Raw genomic sequence first — 20,722 nt, 5'->3', positions numbered from 1 at the left:
TAATAATGGTGAAATTATTTTTGTTTAAAATGAAGAATGTTCTCTTTTTTTTTTTTTTTAAACAGTACTTGTTGAACCTGGACATCATTCCATACTATTACAGAACTGGAATTAATGGTGTAAAACCTCCAAGGACAAAGAATGACTGGTATTTATGGTAATCACTGGTTCCATCCTTCTCATGAATGCAAAAAGTGCAAGGTCATTTAAAGACCATAATCATTCTAAATTACATGCTACTTTTGCTTTGACTAAAGAATGAAATAATGAACTGGGCGGTGGTGGCACATGCCTTTAATCCCAGCACTGGGGAGGCAAAGCCAGGCGGATCTCTGTGAGTTCAAGGTCAGTCTGGTCCACAGAGCAAGATCCAGGACAGGTACCAAAACTACACAGAGAAACCCTGTCTCGAAAACACATATTAGAAAAGTTCCCATCAGCACTTCAGCAATGTTTACAGTATCCATGGAAGAAGTTTGGGATTGTGTTACCTTGAGCACTCCCTGAGTGTTTGTAGGAGGCCAATCAGTTTCTATGGAAACTTAATCTGAACACAGAGCTGGGCTCCCTTCCACAACCTAGTCTCCCTAGCTTTGTAATGGAATTCACAATTTCAGAAATAACAATGCTGTAGCAGCAACAGGAGTGACCTGAAGTAGCGAACTGCAATTTACTGGTGTAGCAATTCATCATTAAGGCAAACAAACACAACTTACCACCGCCATTCTTCTGACATAGGTATGGGAATCGCCACACATTTCCCAGACCTACAGAAAATCCAACTTGAGCCAGAATGTATTGCAGCTTACTGTTCCAAGCTGGCCTTTCATCATCAGTTTCAGATCCATCTTCAGCATCTGTGTCTTTCTCTTCTTGAACATCAACAATCAGTTCACTCTTCTTAAAAGCGTCTTCAGGTGAATCTTCATTGGAGAGAAGGTCCTTGACAGACTCAATGACCTCATCGTCTAAATCTCTTTTTACCACTTTGCTATTCTTAGGCATTGGAGAGTATTCTTTTTAAAGACACCTTTGAGGGAAATATATTTTTTAAATGTTTTTAATGAAGTAAATCTGAGAAGAATAGTGTATAAATCCTTGATTCAGGGTGAGAAATTCTTAGGGATCCTGGATCTGATCCCAATACTCTTAAGGTACCTGTGAAATGAAAAGTTGAAATGTGATATTTAATAATGAAAATATCAACAACACTTCAGCATCCTTTCTTGCTCATTTTTAATGCTAGAGTCCCTTTCTAAGACTATAAAACATGATAGATTTTGGTCATTTAGAATTCAATAATTTCAAAAGTATATGAATTAGAATGTGTATGAGTTTCACATGATTTCTTTTAGTTGTATTCCTCCTTGAAAAAATAAACTTTTATCTCCACTTTAATGTACAGTATATAGACAATTCATTACTACTTATTTTTTTAGCATTCCTAATTTTTCCTCTCTAACTCAAGTAGATCTTTTCTTGTACATCTGTTATTTTTCCTCATTACAGTTACATATATAACTTCAAACCCACCATGTAAATCTGTCTTAAATAATCTTCTCTCTTTATTTATTACTCTTCATTCATTCACATGTTTGTTACTAACTGCGATGGCACCCTATAGATTACAATAATGAAATATACAGTGCCCATTTTTAAGGAATTTATATCTAATAAAGAGAAAAGTCTATCTTAAATAATTAAACAACAACCGAGTATTTCAACACAATTTTGCCTACTACATGTAGACAATGAACTAAATAAACCAATTATCTGTTTGACTCATTAGCAATGTAGACTGGAATATGACATCTCTTTTCTAATCTATTCAAAGATATTTTATCAAGAAATTCAGATTTTTCCAGCGAGGAATGACAAACTTAGAAATCTTGACTGTCCATCTTTGCTGAAAACCAGTGATATGTTCAGTCCCCTTCTGAAGAGGTCAGCACTATTTACATATTACAGATATGCTTTATGCGCTTCTTGCATCGGAGTCTGCATATGCAAAGGATAGGAGACATAGTGTACAAACCTAAAATGGGAAAGCTGTCAAACTGATTGGTGTATGAAGTGGCAACATTTAGGAGATCTATCATGAATGTCACAATGCATTGCTTGTATTTAGACTGTTCCTTACATTTGGTATGCCCTTTCTACACTTCAGTGCAACTATAATGTCTTTCACCCCAATGGTCCTAATGTTTCCAGTTGCATATATTATCTAACACTTATCTTGAGATATAGCAGAAGATTACGTTATGGTTTACAAAACCAAAATTATATACAGACTTGTAGTGGGTAGCCATCCCAGCCTTGGCCTGGAAGTTCCAACCCCCCACTGAGGCTTCGGTAATGGTCATGCCCACAAGGCAGGGTAATTTCACCAATACAGACTCTTTTACCAAAAATATTTTCTAGGGTCTGCTGTGTATATTGCTCTGTATAAATAAAATGCTGATTGGCCAATAGCTAGGCAGGAAGTATAGGCAGGACAAGCAGAGAAGAGAATTCTGGGATGTGGAAGGCTGAGTCAGAAGATGCTGCCAGCCACTGCCAGGAGTACCAACATAAAAAGATACTGGTAAGCCACAAGCCATGTGACAACTTATAGATGAATAGAAATGGGTTAATTTAAGATATAAGAAGAGTTATTAAGAAGCCTGCCACAGCCACACAGTTTGTAAGCAATATAAGTCTCTGTGTGTTTACTTGGTTGGGTCTGAGCAGCTGTGGGACTGGCGGGTGAGAGATTTGTCCTGACCATGGGCCAGGCAGGAAAACTCTAGCTGCAAAGGTCTTTTCCAAAACAGAAACCTTAGTCTAAGAAGAAAATTTCCCCCAGCTACCTTCATGTATATGTCATTGTAAGATAATGTTTACTGTATTAAAAGTATACATACCAAGGTAGAAATCCTCTCCTACCCTCACAAGATTAGTCATTATGATGAGTGAACTAATATTTTATAGACACAAGAAACAAAGGAATTTGAGCTTGAAGAAGAAAAATGCAAATATTAACACAGAATATTAGTACAAATAAGGGAAATGGGTGCTAAGTAACAAAGTGATCACACTTCAGCAAAGGCAAATTACTTTATATTGCAGTTATGAGTGCCACTGGCAAGTATTCCATTCTGTCAGAGGAGTACCATGGGGCAGCAGATTGGGGAACTAGGCTACAGGATCATGCACTACAGCCATGCAAGGATCACCATAACAAAAGTCACACAGATGCTGGGGCTCTAACAGGAAATAAGATTTAAAATTTGTAGAAATTATTTTGAGAGGAAGATGCAGATTGAAATTTCAAAGAACGTATCAAAATTGGGAAATAAAATGAAAGGAATACGTAGACATGTAAGTGTAAAAGTGCTCTTGTTACTTCAAGAAAGATGTAGGAGTGTTTAGACAGGACCCTCATAATCTAAAAGATGCTGTCCTCAACTTCTTCATCTCTTCTTGTTCTCATATAAGCGTTCTTCTTCTTTGGTAATGGGGTCTTATAAGAACTAATATGCCCATGTGAAGCGATATAGCACTACCAAATATTTAAATCTATTTTATAAAGATAGGCATTCTGAGGTTGAATCTCCTCTGTAACTGTTAGGGATGTTATGATCTTAGCCAAGTTAATTAACTCATCTGTCAATTGAAAATGATAATTAGCTTGCCCCACAAAATTCTTGTAAAAATACCATCACAATGAGAAGGTGCAGTAAGTGTCCCCCTCTTACTGCTGTTACTGTGCTCACTCCCTTGAAAGTATTAGTCTATAGTTAATTTGTTTCATGTCCAGAATAAATGCTCCATGTTTCAGCAGGTATTTTTCCTAAATACTATGTTCTTTTCCTGCACACTAGATCACTTTAAAACCTACTAACTTCAAACAGAGCATGAGTTTTAACTGTGTTTGATTCACTGGTTCACTAATGAAAGCTAGGTTTTCATGGGCAGTTGTTGCACCAGTTACAACATGCCAGATGACTGCGCCACAGACCTCTTTCAACTCCAGTATGATGGCCTGAGAGTCTCTACCTCAAACAGGCAGGAGGCAAACTAGCATTCTGCTAACTGCATTTCTATTAGACATAGACTTTCTAAAATCCTGGCTCCCACTGTCTATATTGTAAATACAGATTCCCAATATATATCCCAATATTCTATCCTATAGAAGGTAAACCCAAGCAAATGTACTAGTAAGCCTCTGAGCCATGTCTGAAAACAACTCACTGGTCAGAGATAGGCTCACAACTAAATACACACTGATTTGAATAAAATAGATGTCTAGACCTATGGAACCGAGTAGGGGGCCCAGAAGTAAACCCACACAGTCATGGCCACATTATTTTTGATGAAGGTGGGAAAAACACAGCCTATTCAACAAATAGTGCTGGCACAATTGGATATCCATTTTACCATCAAAAGAATAAATTTAGATATATATCTCTCATGTTGCATAAAACCAATATTAATGATAAAGGACCTGAATTTTGAATCTGAAACTTCTAGAAGAAAACAGGAGATGCACTTCAAGGTAGAGGCAAGAATTTCCTGAATACAATCCTAATAGCACAGGAAACAACATTAAATTAACAAAGAGGGTTACATAAAATTGTAAAAGTGTGTACATGAGAGAAAATGTCAGCACAGTGAAGGGACAGTCTACAGAATGGGAGAAAAATCTTTACCAGATATACTGAAGATAAGATTCAAGTATCTAGAATATGTAAAGAAATGCAAAAGTTAAAAAAAAATGTGCCAAATTAAATAGGCCAATGAACTAATCAGGAAGTTTTCTAAAGAAAAAACACATGTGCTCAATAAATATTTTAAAATGTGGGAAGTATATTGAAGAAAGGAATCCTATTCACTCATGGCATGAGTGTAAGCAAATGTAGCCATTGTGGAAACCAGTGTGAAGGTTTCTCAATAAAATTAGAAGACCCAGATATTCTAGTCCTTAGTATATACCCAAATGACTCTATCTGACCACAAAGATACTTATATATCCATGTTTATCACTGCTCTATTCGCAGTAACCCTGAAATGGAATCAGCTGAGATATCTGTCAACACATGAATTGATAATGAATATGTAGTGCATAGTCACAATGGAATTTTACTTGACCATTAAGAAAAATGAAATTATGCAATTTACAGAAAAATTGATGTATCGTGAAATGAAATTATATTAAGTGAACTATACTAGGTTTAGACAAATGCCACATGTTCTTTGTAGGTGGAGTTTTTCATCAGGGCTGCCAGCTCCCCAATAATCACACAGAGACTTATTATTAATTACAAATGATCAGCTGAAAGCTTAGGCTTGTAACTAACTAGGTCTTACTACTTAAATTAACCCATATTTCTTATCTGTGCTCTACCACATGGAGGTACCTGTTTTTCAGCATGGCATGTTCATCTCCTGCTTCCTTTGCATCTGCTGTCTGCTGGCAACTCAGCTCTCCTTCCCCACATTCTTTCAGTCTGGCTCTCCTGCCTAACCTCTTCCTGCCTAGCTATTGACCAGTCAGATCTTTAATAATAATGAGAGCAACACATCTTTACAGTATATAAAAGGATTATTCTATAATTTTATGTCATGTAGATTTTATTTTCTAATATTACATAAGTATATTTATATGAAAGTGAGTATAGTTGAGGAAATGAACCAAGAAAGAGACCCATATGAGAGAAGAGGTTTTAAGGAATGGAGTTATGGAGGATGGTAGAACACATGGTATTTGAAAGTAGAATGGGGCATATTGAGAAAGGAAGGGTACAAGAGGCCCAAAAGGGAGGTGGAAGATAAGAACAGGCAAGGACAATCAACCAATAGAACCAATGTATGGAAACTTTGTAATGATACCTCTTACTTTGCTAGCTAAATTTTTTGAAGAGTTTGTTTATTTGTTTGTTTTAAAGGGATGTTGAGATAGAGTCTCACTATATAGCTCTAGCTGTCCTGGAACTCACTATGTAGACCCAGCTGGCCTTGAACTCAGAGATTTGTCAGCCTCTGCATCCCAAGTGCTGGGATTAAAGGCATGCACAACCATGCCTAGGTACAAGCCAATCTTTAGATAGAAACAAAGAATAAATAAATCCTTTTTTTTTTTTTTTTTTTAAGGAAGGGGCAACAAAGTCATACAATAAATTGTGTGTGACAAACAGAAGAGAAAACTATCACCATTATCTGTGAAAATAATGTGCCGTGTTTGTCCAGTTAGATTATCTTCCTTGTTGGGGGTTTGAATCACAGGGAGACACAACAACATTATTGAAAAGCTGGTGGCTCATTAATTTCCATCAACTGTTTCATGCACAGAACATAACTATCTCTGTGTAGTCAGGGGTCCTGCTTTCTGACTCTCAGGAATTGCTGTCATTCTTTCCTCTTCCCATCTCATTGCCAAGCACCCTGTTGTGTCTGTGAGGCCTTGTGCCAGTATCTTTCCCTTTTTTTTTTTTTCATTTGCTTCTTTGCCAGCATCAGTTTCCACAACTTGCAAGCAAGAACTCCAAATAACACAGTCGTTTTAAATGCCAAAGTGTTTTATCTTTCTTTTAATCTGTGTATAAGAATATCTGCCAGCAAAATACATTGAGAACTTTGTTTAAATTTGTATTTAAATTTTCCCATCCCTACATTATTTGTTGATTTAATTACCTTCACACATGATTTTTTACAATAAAATTCCTTTGAATTTCTTAAATTTTGACCCCAAATCTTTTTAAACCAATATATAGTTCCAACAAAACCACTTTATATTTTCTTCTTGTTACAAAATGTTTTATCTAGTTTGGGTCTTTGTCTTCCAACATACATGTTGAAATCAGCTGGGTAAGGGCTACCAAAATACAAGAATAAAAACATATGAAACAGTCCAGATAGTGAATGCACTTGCCACCAAGCCCAAGGAGCTGAGTAGCTGAGTTTGTTACAAAGGACCCACATGGTAGAAAACAACAACAACAAAAACAACTCTTACAAATGGTCCTCTCATCTCATTAGGTATGCCATCATATGTACACACACACACACACCAACATAGACAGACAGACAGACCAACAGAGTCAGAGACAGAGATATGAAGAGAGAGGGAGAGAATTTAAGAATTAAAGTTTTAAAACACAAATAATTAATTAAAACAAAGTTTACTAGTATTCTAAACCATAAAACATTAATTATATAAATTCATTTGGTAACAATAGCATCTGAAAGTTGGGCTTTTCTAGTTCATGAACAAAGCATATCACTACATTTACAGGAGTATTCATCAATTTTACTAAACAATGTTTCATAACATATTTTGTTAAATTTACCCCTAGTTATCTTTTTTATACTATTATAATCTTTCTTAATTTTGGACTTCATTTTTACTGTATATAGAATAAAACTGATTGTAAATTCAAACCTTCTCCCTTCTAATGATTATAAATTAGACTTCATCATTTTTATAGGATAACCTGGAATAGTTATTTATGTGATCATGTTATCAATGAATGGAGATAATTTAACTTGTGCTTCTTTAAGTAGTTAATTTTAATATCTCTCACTCAACTGTTGTTACTGGCTAAGATATAATGGTGAACAAAGATGCTAAGAGCAGACATCCCTATTTATGGCCTAACATAACTGGGGAAATCTACTATGTTTCAATTAAATAAAATTTTAGCAATTGAACTTTTGTGTACATATTTTAATCAACTAAAGAATGTTACATCTTCTTACTCAGGAAGTGGGTTTTATAATTTTTAGCTTAAAATATGAATAAAAGACTGAACTTTAACCCATACATTTATGCCTTTATTAAAATAAATATATAACTCCTTAACATGCCAATATAGAATGCTAAAAACTGTTTCTTAAATTGATTTAATTTATGTAATAATGTATGTATTTTGTGTTTAATGTACTACTAGAAGAATCCTGTGAAAATTACTTTTAACACTTGGCTCCAGTATATTTTTAATGTAGTTTTAATTGAAATAGAACTACAACAATTTCATCTCTCCCTTTCTTCTCTCTAACTTCTCCTATGCCTGCTCCCTCTCAGGTGGATAGATTCTTTTTCCTGGATTATTAATTGGTGTGTGTATGTGTGTGTGTGTGTGTGTGATCATGATCATGTGCCAAATATAAATACGACCTTCTGAGTTTGTTTTCGTTTTTTTGTTACATATATGGTTTCAAGGCTGAGCTCTCTGTATTTAATTACCATTAAGTGGGCTAGTCCCTGGGAAAAGGATCTCCTCCTCGCAGTCATTAGTTGTCTGCAGTTCCTTGTTTAGAGGTGAGGCTTCACAAAATCTACCTACTTCTTTGTTAACATGCCCATTAAGGTTGCCTTGTGTCTAGTCTTATTTATGCAACTATTTCTAGGAAAGACTGTTTCACGGCAGACTTCCCAGTGTTCTAGCTCTTACAATGTTTCTACCCCCTTTCCTGCGATATCCACTGAGCCATAAATACAGGAACCATGATGTAGATCCTGAGTTCCCCAGGATCTGTTGATCTCTGCATTATTTCTAGGCACAAGGAATCTCCTATTAGATGGTTGGTCAGGGTAGTCCAAGTAGCTTTCAAAACAATATAGACATCCATGTTACCACTGGTTGACTCCTAGGGTCTGAAGTTTGGGCTCCTATTGCTGAAGATTAGAACATCGGACTCAGATGACTTGGCTGTATCTAACCCCAAATCCTCTTTCATTGTGGTCTAGCTTTCACAGTTCCAGAAAATGCTACGCAAGCTGCCTGTGGGGAAAGTGATTAACAGTCCTACCCAGCTGCAATACCTATGAACCACAACCAGAGGTGCAATACTGACACAAGTTGGCGCAACCAACTCCTGTGTGGTTGAAATTAAGGCCACTCAATGGGAGGGAAATCAGGTGTGGTATTTTGCTAGAACAGAGTAATTCCTTACTATATTTTAAGTCTTATCCTTATACACAATGATGAGTGTGGCTACCATCCCTCACCAAAGCTTCTCCTTATAGCAAATTTTGATGATTATACCACACACACACACACACACACACACACACACACACACACACACTCATGCACTGAATATTTTATTACAGATATTTTTAAAATATGAGTGTAATATTTTTCTTATATTTTTTTTTTGCTTAATTTTAATGCTTTTATAAAAGGAGTTTAAGGAGTTTTGTCATGATTTTTATTTTCTGAAAGAAAGTGTATAGGATCATTATTATTGCTCTTTTAAGTATTTGGCAGTGCTTACCAATAAAGCCCTCTGAGACTATGAGTTTCCTTTCAGAATATATATTTAATTTAGAAATTCAATTCATCTCACTGATATAGAGCTACTTAAACTACTTCTTTGTTGCCTTGGTTGTAGGAAACCATCTTTTGCAAGGATTTTGGCCATTTCGCCAATTCTACTGGCATAAAGTGACTGCTAATATTTCAAAAGATTTCTAAAAAGCAACTATCCTTTTATTTAATTTTTGTCATGATTTTGATGTTAGCTCTTCTCTATGCTTTTCTTCTTCTCCTTCATTTTCTTCTTTTACAGGTCACACTGATATTTTCATTACAGAATTGCCTCAATACATTGATCATTTTTTGCCCCATATTTCAGGAGTTCTCAATTCCAAACTGTTACAGCCTCTCTGAAATATGTTTTAATTAACACTTATAATAAAACTATGCAGAGACATTGCAGACAGAGAGACATGTGCATCTTACAGACATATGAAGCACAACTCTTCAGGTTTGACTACACTGGACTGAGATACAGTTCTGGCCAAATTGCCTGCACTGTGACAAGGGATAGTTCTGACAAGTCAGCCAGCACATGCTAAGCTTTGGCATTTGCCAAAAGCTTTATGCTCATAATGCACTAGAACACCCATAAATCTATATTAAGAAATTCAAATTTTAACAATTTAAAATTTTACTGGCTACAGTTTTCTTTAAATATTAATCTGAGTGTTGAATTTGAAATTCATCCTGGATTCAATTAAATGTATTTTCTAATGCTAAAACATAGACTATAGAGTACAAACTATCTGAATAAAAAGAAAAAAAATCAAGCCTTATTACAAAGCTCAGGAAAACATAGCCGAATTTTCTGTTTGCTCTAAAGTTGTGAAATAATTGCAAAAGACAAGAAATTTATGAAATTATGAAAAAATGATGTTGACAAATAATATAAAATATTTAATCTATATAGAGTTCAATCTAAAGTTTCTTTTGTAATTTCGCTCCCCTTTATCTATATCTATTGCGTTAAGCAAAAACATAACCAAATGACACATGAAAAAGTGGGGGAGGGTTTATTTTACAAGCGACAATCCGCAAATCGTAATCTATGCTTTATTAAATATATACTACCAGAATCACTCAATAGTAAAAATTATTAGCACTAAATACTGGTGAAGTTCGGAAGAAACTTGACCACATTACATATTATAGATGATGACACAAAAGGATATGTCTGATATGAATAAAACTATCCAAATATTTCTGAACCTAACAAAGGACTTCTTTGAGTGATCACTGACCATGCCGTTGCACATACCAGAGAAATAAAAACTTACAAAACTTATATAAAATGCTTATAGCAATTATTTATCCACAAGAGAACTCATGTCAGAAATTGCATATATGTGTGCCTAAGTGAGTGAATAATTAACCTACTATATTCACATGATGAAATAATAGTCAGCATTAATAGGGGCAAGTGTTATCCCTACCAGAAACAATTAGGATAGATATCAGGAAAATGATGCTGAGTATAAACCATTAAATATTAGTAGAGATCAGGATATTACTAAGTGGCCATTGTGTGAGGCTTTTAATGGAGTGGAGGAGGAACACACTGGAATATTGGTATAAAAGGTTAAAAGAGAATCACAGAAGAGGAAGTGATAAATTGGATGGAAATGGAGAACAGGGTATAGGAGGGGGCCTGGAGAGTGATAAATTACATTAAATACCCTTCCAAAAAGACATATGAAAGCCAACTGCTATAAAAGCTTCAAACCCATAAATAAAAATAATCAGAATGGAATTACTCTACAACAGGGCAACAGTGAACTATTAGATACCAGAATCCAACAAATGAAAAGGCCAGTGCCAGGAATGAGTTATTTCATTTGGAGTTGTTAGCCATCAAGGTCTCTTAGATGCCCCCCCCCCCAACATTACAAGCTATTACTGTTACTCTTGATTACCCCCTGGAACTTGCCAATTAGATCCTACTGTAGAAGACACCAAATACTGGAATCAAAGAATGTGGCAAAATTAAGCTGGTATACACCTAGAAGACTTATCCCTACTAGTTAGCTTTCATAGAGCTAGAAGTACTAGTCACACTAACAAAGGAAAAAGTAGTCATTAATCCTGCTGAGCTGTGCTTCCTGTGAGCTACAATAATGAGAAGCCTGACAAGCAATGTCCATTGGTGCTATAGTGGTACACAAATCATACTGTAAACAACTACTTTCCTACTGGATTTAAGTTCTATTTGTCAAAAAGAAACTCATATCCTGCATCATTATCAGGCCAAAAATTTGTGGATAGACACCATATAGCCTCCAAGGGAGAATCTATCACTGTTACTCTGTTAAATGGATGTAATAATAAACTGATTCCTAGTGACTTAACCTATAGACCAACTTATCCCACAGTCCTCATCTGGGAAGCTTCTATTGGCAGTAGGGGGTGACTAACACAGAAAACCACTACTGGCCCAGATGCAGAGAATAAGAGACTGAAGAACACTCAGCCCTAAAAAGAACATATATACTGTATTCTGCCTCCCAGCACTCATGGGTCATTATAGAGGAGACAGGTGAGAAAGAGTCTAAGAGCCAGAGGTGGTGGGTGGAGACATGGAAATTTTGTCTCCTGGAAACAGCAGGGCAACTGCATGGAAGAATTCAGAGTGAATAGGACAGCTTTCAAAAAACCAGTACAAGGCCAAGCCTGAACAAACCCCAGCATGGAGAGGGTAATTAGGCACATAATTCCACTCTTATTCCTGGAGCAATTGGCAATTTTTAGCTTCTGGGAGAATAGACAAGTTTTTTGTTTGTTTGTTTGTTTGTTTGTTTTCCTAAGAATATAGCCTCTGCTAAGTGAACTGTACTCTGGAGGAACGACACATATTTAAGGTAGCACAAACTGGTCTTGAAGGATTTGAAGAAAAGCCTGCAGTTATGCTTTCTAAATCTGAAAGGACTATGGCAGTCAGCCTAAACTAATATACCCAGCAAAACTACATGCCATAATTGAAGAAAAAGGAAAACTTTCCATCATGTAAACAGCCTAAAAAATTATATCAAACATACTAAACATCAAGAAAACCCAGGAAAAAAATAATTATGCACTAACAAAAAGAATAAGTATAACAGAGAGTCCATGGAAAGAAAAAAAAGCCATAATTATTAAAACACAAAGTAACACAGAATATAAACAACCCAGAAAATAAAATATAATAATATTAGTAACATGAATGGGGCTAAAACAAAAACAAATTCATGAATCATTGGAACAGAACACTCTATCCAGAAAAAAAAAGCACATGAATAAAATATGTCCAGAGAATTTTTGATAAAATACAAAGGTAATGCCAGTAGGAAAGTAATAGCTATTTTAATAAGCTAATTTAGAAAAAAATCAACATCCTCAGTCAAAACTCCAACTCTGAATGAACTAAGCTTTAAACATTATACTAAAGCTAACAGAAAATGGTGTATAGACTTGAATATAAAACATAAAACACAAAACCAGGGAGTTTCTGAGAACTAGAGCTAAGAAAAGAGATCTCTCAGATGTGACATCAAAATCAAGATCTGACAACACAAAAGTTGGTAAGCTATGCTTCAAAATACACTTTTCCACTATGAAAAGCCAAATTAAGAACATGAAAACAAACAATAAAAAAGAATCAACAGGCACAAACTGATGCAAACATCTATGGATTGTGTACCCACCCAAAAAGACACATCAACACAACTCCTGCACCTAAGGCTCAGGGAATATTGGAGAAGAGGGGGATGAAAGGTTTATGAGCCAGAATACCAGGAAATCTGCTATGAGATCGTGTCTCCTAGAAATGACTGGGAAACTACATTCATGATATCTCAGCCATATGGCTGCCTAAACAAGACCTAAACAATGATATGCTAATTCAGAAGGGGAGAAATCTCTAGGGAGTCTGTCTCACCTTTAATTAAAGAACTATTGGCAACTAATGACTGCTGAAAGAGGAAAAATTAGCCTCTACATGCGATGCACCCCCTCATTAGTTATCTAATACAAATAGATGAGTCCTGAAATGATATACACACAAGACACAATAAATGAACTCAGAGGATTGTATCTACATATTCATGCATTTGTATACATATACATATAACATAATAATAATTAAAAGAAGGCCATCAATTTAGGAGGAGGTGAAGAGGAAACATGGGACGGTTGAGAGTAAGGCAGGGAAGGGGAAAGTCATGTATTTATATTATTTCATTTCTCAATTTAATTAAGAAAAGGAAGGAGAGAAACAAGCTGAAGACTAAGAAAAGGTGTTGATTGTTTAACTAAGGGGTAAAGCGCTTGCCTAACAAAAAGAAGGCCCTGAATTTGGTCCCTACTGGAGAAAATGTTTGAAGATCACACAATGAGCAAAGGTCTCACACTACCGGTCTATAAAAGGTCCTTGAACTCATCCATTAAAAATACAAAGTACAAGCAAGGAGGTGGTAGCATATGCCTTTAATCCCAGCACTTGGGAGGCAGAGGCAGGTGGATCTCTGTGAGTTTGAGGCCAGCCTGGTCTACAAAGTGAGTTCCAGGATAGTCAGGACTATTACACAGAGGATCCCTGTTCTCCCCCTCTCCCCCCACAAAGAATGAATAAGTAAATAAATAAATAAAACTATAAAGTACAAATACAGGGAAGAACCTAGTGGAACATTCCACAGAATTTTATGTGGATGACAAACACTTGAGATAAAATGAATATTAACATCAATTAGGGAAACAAAGCCACAATGAAATGCCACTACATACCCATCAGAATGTCTAACATTTCTTGAGGATGAATAAAAGTGGACCACACATTTATCCTTGAGGAGAATGTAAACTATGCCCCTACGCCAGTCAACAGTTAAGGAGTTTCTCTTACGGAAACTGCTTTAACATTGAGTGCGGGATTACTATATTACTTAGCAATTACATCCCTAAACACATGTCCCAGATTATATTCTGTAAAAACTTGTGCAAGAATCTCCCTAGCAACTTCCCTTACAATAGCTCCAGATTGGAAATAACCCAGATGTCATCCTGAAGGTGAATGCTTAAACTCTGGTACACCCATGTCATGGAGCAACCTACTGATACACATTAAAAAACAAAACAAACAAACAAACAAAAACTGAGTGAGAATCAAGATGACTAGGCATATGGAAAGGTTGTGTGTTTATTGCATGGTTCTATTTCTTAACATTCTTGAAATGGAATGAAATGGCCTTGGTCATGAAAAGGAGGCCCAGGTATTTTCTGCACGCCGGGATGGTTCTGTACTGTGATTAAAGCAAAGTCAATGTTTTGGGAATGATTTTATAGGACAGTTTGTAAAGGAAGTTAACAGTAGCGAGAAAGTTGTTGTTGTTGAAATAAGTGTCCTCATTGCTTAACAACTACACGTGATTTTGTAAATATTTCATAACTACCGTTAAAATCTTTCACGCATTCACTGATTTTTTTTAAAAGTGCTGTTTGTTTGTTTTTATATCTGTATATACCCAGCTAAATTTAGCAATTTATTAGCTAAATCTATTCTAAATGAAACCTTGAAGGAGATGGCTAACAAATCATATCTTAAGTTTTCTCACATACAATTTTATTATAAAAAAAATTTAGCCTTATGGGCTGTCTCCCAACCTTTACCATATGTGTTTTTGTGGCCTTGTTTGGCTCACATTTAGGCAGCCATGTAGGTTAGACTTTGTGGCTGCAGCTTCTGACATTACTAGGAGGCACAGTCTTACCACAAACTACCTGATCATCTGGCTCTTTTTGCCCCTTCTTCCTCAAAGTTCTCTGAGTCCTAGGTAGGAGAGTGTTTTGGAGATTTATCCCCTGGGACTGGGCACCACAGCTTTGAATTTTATTTATTGTGGTTTCCCTTAATGTTCTCTGTTGCAAAGAGGGGGCAGGACAGCCTAAGGAGTCTGAATTCTACAGAAAAAAAAAAAAAAAAAAAACTACAGCCAGTGACGAATGCTGAGAATGGAACAAAGGAAACAGACTGACCCAGGGAGAGCTCCTCAATTAGTTACCTGACACCAAATGGTGAACCTGGAAAACATACATGCAAGTAACATTGTGTTGACTCATAGGAGCGTATACAACAATAGTCAATGGGAAAAAAATAAGGCCATGAATTCAAAAGATAGCAAATAAGTCTGTATGGGAGGGTTTGGAGAAAGGAAAGGAAGAGGGAAATGTTGTTATTATCTCAAAATTAAAACAAATAGTGAAAAAATATTGAAAGAGTAAATTTCTTCCAAATTTGAAGACAACAGTAAAATGCCTATATACTCTTTGACTTGTATTCTTCATTAACTTGATTATATGGATGCCTGAATACTACTCTACCATGGACTATTATTTGATCTTTCCACTTTTACAGTGGTTTCTTCCCTAACCTATTTCTTTTCATACATCTTTTAATTCAAATTCTGCATTTCTTTTGCATTTGATGTTAAAAATCAACACTTTTGATCTTAACATATTAGATTTATTATAATAACCATACAACATCCCTGGTGTTTATACTCTATATACATACCTTGTATCTGATCATATTATTGTTTTGCATATCTTGCATTTATGAAACTATAGAATAAATTCCTAGTGGTGAAACTGATGGATCAAAAGTGCTATTGTAATTCTGATAAGTATTACCAAGTTGTTCTTTATAAAGCTCTCTCAGTTTCCACAACATCTGAGAGTGATTGCGCCTTCTTCCATTCACTGAGTCATCTTTGTGATCTTTTCCAGTCTGATGCATGAGAAAGCTTCCATGATGAGCATTCTACTCAGAGATTGCATTCAGTCATGCTCAGAGGACAGCAATGTAGATTAATCTAAAAAGAAATTAAGTAACCTGGCCATCAAGGCTAAAACATTTCTCTCTTTCCTGTATCTAGTAATACTATTTATTTATAGCTATTCTGCATCCCTATCTTTAGGGTTGGTAATTCTCAGAGAAAATGATAATGACTGATCAAAGCTGAAATTTTAGCAAAAGAAGTTTATCCAGAATTACTAAATACCAGCAAAAGAGTAATGTTGTTAATAAATCAAGGCTAAATCGAAAGATTCTGGCTGTGGAAAACTGGATATCTTCCATGCATTGCACTACGCCTATGGATTTTTGTTAATAATACCATCTGTTCAGAAATCACTTCAAAGTCAAATCTGCATATTAATATATTATTATATCTGATCATGCATATGTAGTGGTAAAGAATTAACATAATCTTCAACAAAAAAGTTGAATGATAAAAGAAGAAGCAAAAGAAAAAAAAAAAAAACTGGAGTTTGTAATAACCACTGGGGTGTCTTTCAGTTTTACCATTCTGAGAGTAATGACTGCATATAACTCCAGAGTTTAAAGAAACATTAAAATATCTCCTACTTTGTACATTTTTAAGACAGAGAAACATTTTTAACATGCTAACACTGGGTAAGTGCATGACTGTAATCATAAAGCTCAAGTTATATCTATTGTGACTTATTTTTAGATGGTTCAGTAATTTATAGAAAAGTATCCTGCCTATCTCCAAAAAGCTAGATCACCTAATTTTAAAACTCCCTATTTATTGTTAATTAGATGACAAAACACTTTTCAAAGAAATATGTATTGGAATTTTACCATGATTCTTTAACTAGAAATGTGCAGTGATATATTTTAAAGTAATAAACATGGAGACATTAACTTCCTTTCAAATTTTGTTAATTCTTGTCTCCTAGCAACACAAAAGGAATGCACTTAAGGTTCACTTGGAGAAAAATGGTCAGTTAATTTAATTTTAAATTTGGTAGAATAATACAACCTCGTCTGAGTTAATGTGAGAGGAATACACATATTGTTTATGAACAAACAAGAAACCTCCTTCCATCAAGTATTTTATAATGTGCCCAAACAACTCTAGGCTAAGAAAGTTGAGAAAGATGCAATTACGTCTATATTTAATAAGACGTAATTTAGAAATGAGACATTCAGGGTTTGAAGCTTGATGTAACTGCTCTGATCTTGACTTTCCAGAAAGGCAACCAAGCACTGGCAGTCATAAAATACCCTTTACAGAAAAGACTAAAAGAAGCCCAAATGGGACACCCAAAGCGAAGCCTTCACCCCTCTCCCCATCCCCAACCATTCCAGGTCTGCAAGGAAGAACTCAGACCTAGGAATGGGTATACCTTTAAGACCTGAAGAGACTGGAAGGGTGGACCAGAGGCAATGGCTGCAGTCTTATTTGCATAAGCACCCAAACACTTACTACGTCACCACGCTGGCCTCTAGGCCCCGCCCAGTCTTACTCCAACATCTCTCTCCTAGGGTGGAGGATGAAAGGGGATGAAAGGGAAAGACAGAAACCGGATTTGCTATGTTAACAAGCACATTCAATACCATTTCTCAGCTCACTGGGGGAAAAAAAAATCCTCCCATGGAGCCTTTGAAAGCAGGTAGGTCTCTCTTGCCACCCCCACCCCACCACTACCCCCAGCAAGTACCCCTATGGGATTCGGATTCATTCCTTTGCTTAAGGCTGGTGCATAAGTTAGGAGTGTATGGCTTTCACTCCAGTGTACAACATTCCTATATTCAAAATTTGCTGCGCTGTCACACACAGACCAGTCAAGTGGATGAACTACGTAGAAGGTGTAAGAGCATCCCTCTCCAGCAGACTGTTTCTTAAGATCCCAGTGCCACCATCCTTTCTACAACCCTTTCCGCCACCCTTTCCAATTCCCGGATGCCCAGAGACGCCCGAAGCTGTGCTTTTCTTCAGCAGCCACGTGCTGAGTGTATGCCTAAAAACCGGTTTTCGGACAGCGGCATCACAGGATGCCTCCAGCGCGAGAGAGAATCGAATCCGGGTCACGAATACACTAACTTGATAGACTGTGTTGCTGTGGCAAATGATCCACAACCCCTCAGGAAGGAGGCGAGCGTCTCTCCCGCCTCACCTCCCACCCTTATGAGGATTGAATTCCCATTTACTTCGGGAGCGCATCTCTGCCCTGGCACCAACTTTCCTCTCGGACCTCCGCTGGTGTCAAACCCTGCCCTTCAACCCCCAACTTGATTTGGAAAGGAGCCGGTCTCCTCGGATGCACTAGGCAGTTTCCACCTAGGTTAAGGAAGGGTGGAGGCACGTTTTGTCCCACGTGCTTCTCCCCACAAGTACCGCTTCTTCGGACCCTCACCACCCGAACCCCAGTTGGCACAGGTGCAGGACACAGAGCCAGAGGGTATCCTTAGAAACCAGCTTCACTCTTCCACGTTTTCCCGTTGCCCTTCCTCCTCCCATCCCAGGATCCTGTCTGAGTCTTTCTGGAGCTCCATCCGTGCATCCTGCTGTCCTTCCGGCGCCTGACTCCAGGGTAGCTAATAGAGAGCCCCACCCTACCCACGGCGGTACCCCAGTACCGGAGCGTGACATTACCTTGAGCCAGCACCCCTTACTGTTTCCACCTTCCTATGTCGAGAAAGGGTCGGATCCAGGTGATGGTGCCAGAGGCCTCAGAGGAGCTCTCTGGAGATCAGAAAAAGCTTTCCAAGGGCAGGCTTGATTTCGGGGAGTCGCTGTCCTGCAGGCTGGCACCAAGAGACTGGAGAGCGCCTGTGTGTCTGCCAGAGAAACAGCACGGGATGTTGGTGCGCGGTTCCTGAGGCTCCTGTGCGTGTGTGCGTGAGTGTGTTTTGGTGTATGTGTGTGTATGTGTGTGTGCGCGCGCGAGCGAGCGAGCGTGCGTGCGTGCGTGTGTGTGTGTGTGTGTGTGTGTGTGTGTGAGTGAGGGTGTGACGGAGGATCCCACGTGCCCAGCCCGCTTGTGCTGCGGCCCCCCGACAGGCTGCGGGGGAGAGGAGGTGGTTGCGGGCGGGGACCTGGCGCCAAGGATCGAGCCAGGTCTGCAGGCTGGGAGCCGCCTCTCCTCCCCAACACCCCATGACGCAGAGGCCACTGCGGCTGCCCGCTGTGTCCTCCCAGCGCGCAGGGCTAGGCCGCCGGGATGCTAGGTGGATCTGGGGAAGCCCCACATAAAGCCAACAAAACAGATTACCCCTCCCCTCGTCACCCCACCCCTACCCCCTGAGCCGTTCTAACATCTGTCTTCCAACCCACTCAGCTGAAAGGATGGGCGCTAGTTGCCTACCCTGTCTTTGTCTCTGCGAGGACAGTTGCAAGGATCCTGCTCTCCTACTCTCCTAGAATCAGTAAGGAGGGAGTCTAGAGAAGAGGGATTCTGGGCTTTCTCCCCATGCCACCATTTACAAATTTTGTGAAAGAAAAAGCGCTTGCAGCTTTGCGTCTCAGTTGAGTACTGACAACCTCAAGGATTCAGCTTAGGTTCTGCAAAGTTAAAGTACTTTCAGAGAGCTGGCCCTCACCCTAGGTTTGCATCCATGGATCAGATTCTTTTTTCAAGGGGTTGTCCACCAGCTGAAGTCTGGCTTACCTCTTACAATATTCAAAGCATGTTTTAAATTAGGCCACGTGGAGAATTCCGAAAATATATATCGATGAACACGGAGCTCTGCCTCCTTTGTAGCATTGCTGAAGAGTTCCTAAACATATTACCTAGGCAATAAATGAATGGTTGTCGAAACTTTAAATTTTTGAAAGAAATGCAAAATGACCCTAGAATGTATTGTTGAAGAATGGGTTTCGTTCTTTAGTGAGGTACATTTCTTCATTTCTACATGATTAAGATTATCAGTAGAAATGTTTGTGCCCATGTAGGCCTTGCAAAGATCCCTTCGGCTTTAACTGCTTGTATCCAATTAAGACTGACTTTAGTAATAAAGTCATTACTAGTTAGGGTTTCACAAAGTGAGAAATGTCTTGGAGAGAAATCACAAGACCTGAATTTCAGATCAGAACATTGCTACTAATTCCTTTAAAGGAACCAGGAGTGCTTTCCCCATCAGCCTCTCCTCAAACTCACCTTTAAAAACTATACATTAAGCCGGACAGTGGTGCCACAATACACCTTTAATCCTAGCACTTGGGAGGCAGAGTCAGATCTTTGAGTTCCAGGCCATCCTGATCTACAAAGCAAGTTCCAAGAAAGCTAGGGCTGTTACGCAAAGAAACCCTGTCTCCAAAAATTAAAATAAATAAATAAATGTGAAAGTTTGTGTCTAGAAGGCCCCCTCATCTGTCAATGTTGATGCTTTTCAGAGGAAAAAAACAAAGGAAAAATTGAAAATATCTACAAGGAGCTTCTTACTGAAGATTTTAGATAATAATGTGGGGTTTTTTTTCTTCACATACTGATGACAGGCAAATGTATGTAGACTGATACATTGCTTTAAATGTTAAAACAGAAATCTTAATAGTCTAGGAAAAGAATTTCAGAAAATGGATAGTACTGTCCTCTGAAATCAAGATTAGGTTTATCTGTGGGATAAAAGTGACAGGTTTGCTCCCATGAAT

At 37.7% G+C, this 20,722-nt stretch overlaps 1 protein-coding gene across 1 annotated transcript in view; it reads right to left on the bottom strand.

Annotated features, from left to right (window-relative positions):
* Slc6a15 (solute carrier family 6 member 15) overlaps positions 1-19,010 on the bottom strand; it is a 50,300-nt gene extending 31,290 nt beyond the window's left edge. The window contains exons 1-2 of the mRNA XM_036169703.1: positions 18,728-19,010; positions 717-1,158 (exon numbers count right to left, since the gene is read on the bottom strand). Coding sequence (XP_036025596.1) covers positions 717-1,005 — 289 coding nt within the window. The 5' untranslated portion in view covers positions 1,006-1,158; positions 18,728-19,010. The remainder of the gene's footprint in view (positions 1-716; positions 1,159-18,727) is intronic.
* Between the last annotated feature and the right edge of the window lie 1,712 nt (positions 19,011-20,722).

The sequence above is a fragment of the Onychomys torridus genome, chromosome 20 (genome assembly GCF_903995425.1).
Source record: "Onychomys torridus chromosome 20, mOncTor1.1, whole genome shotgun sequence".
Classification (NCBI taxonomy): domain Eukaryota; kingdom Metazoa; phylum Chordata; class Mammalia; order Rodentia; family Cricetidae; genus Onychomys; species Onychomys torridus.
Note: the sequence above shows the minus strand (reverse complement) of the source record. Positions and strands in the feature narration are given on the sequence as shown.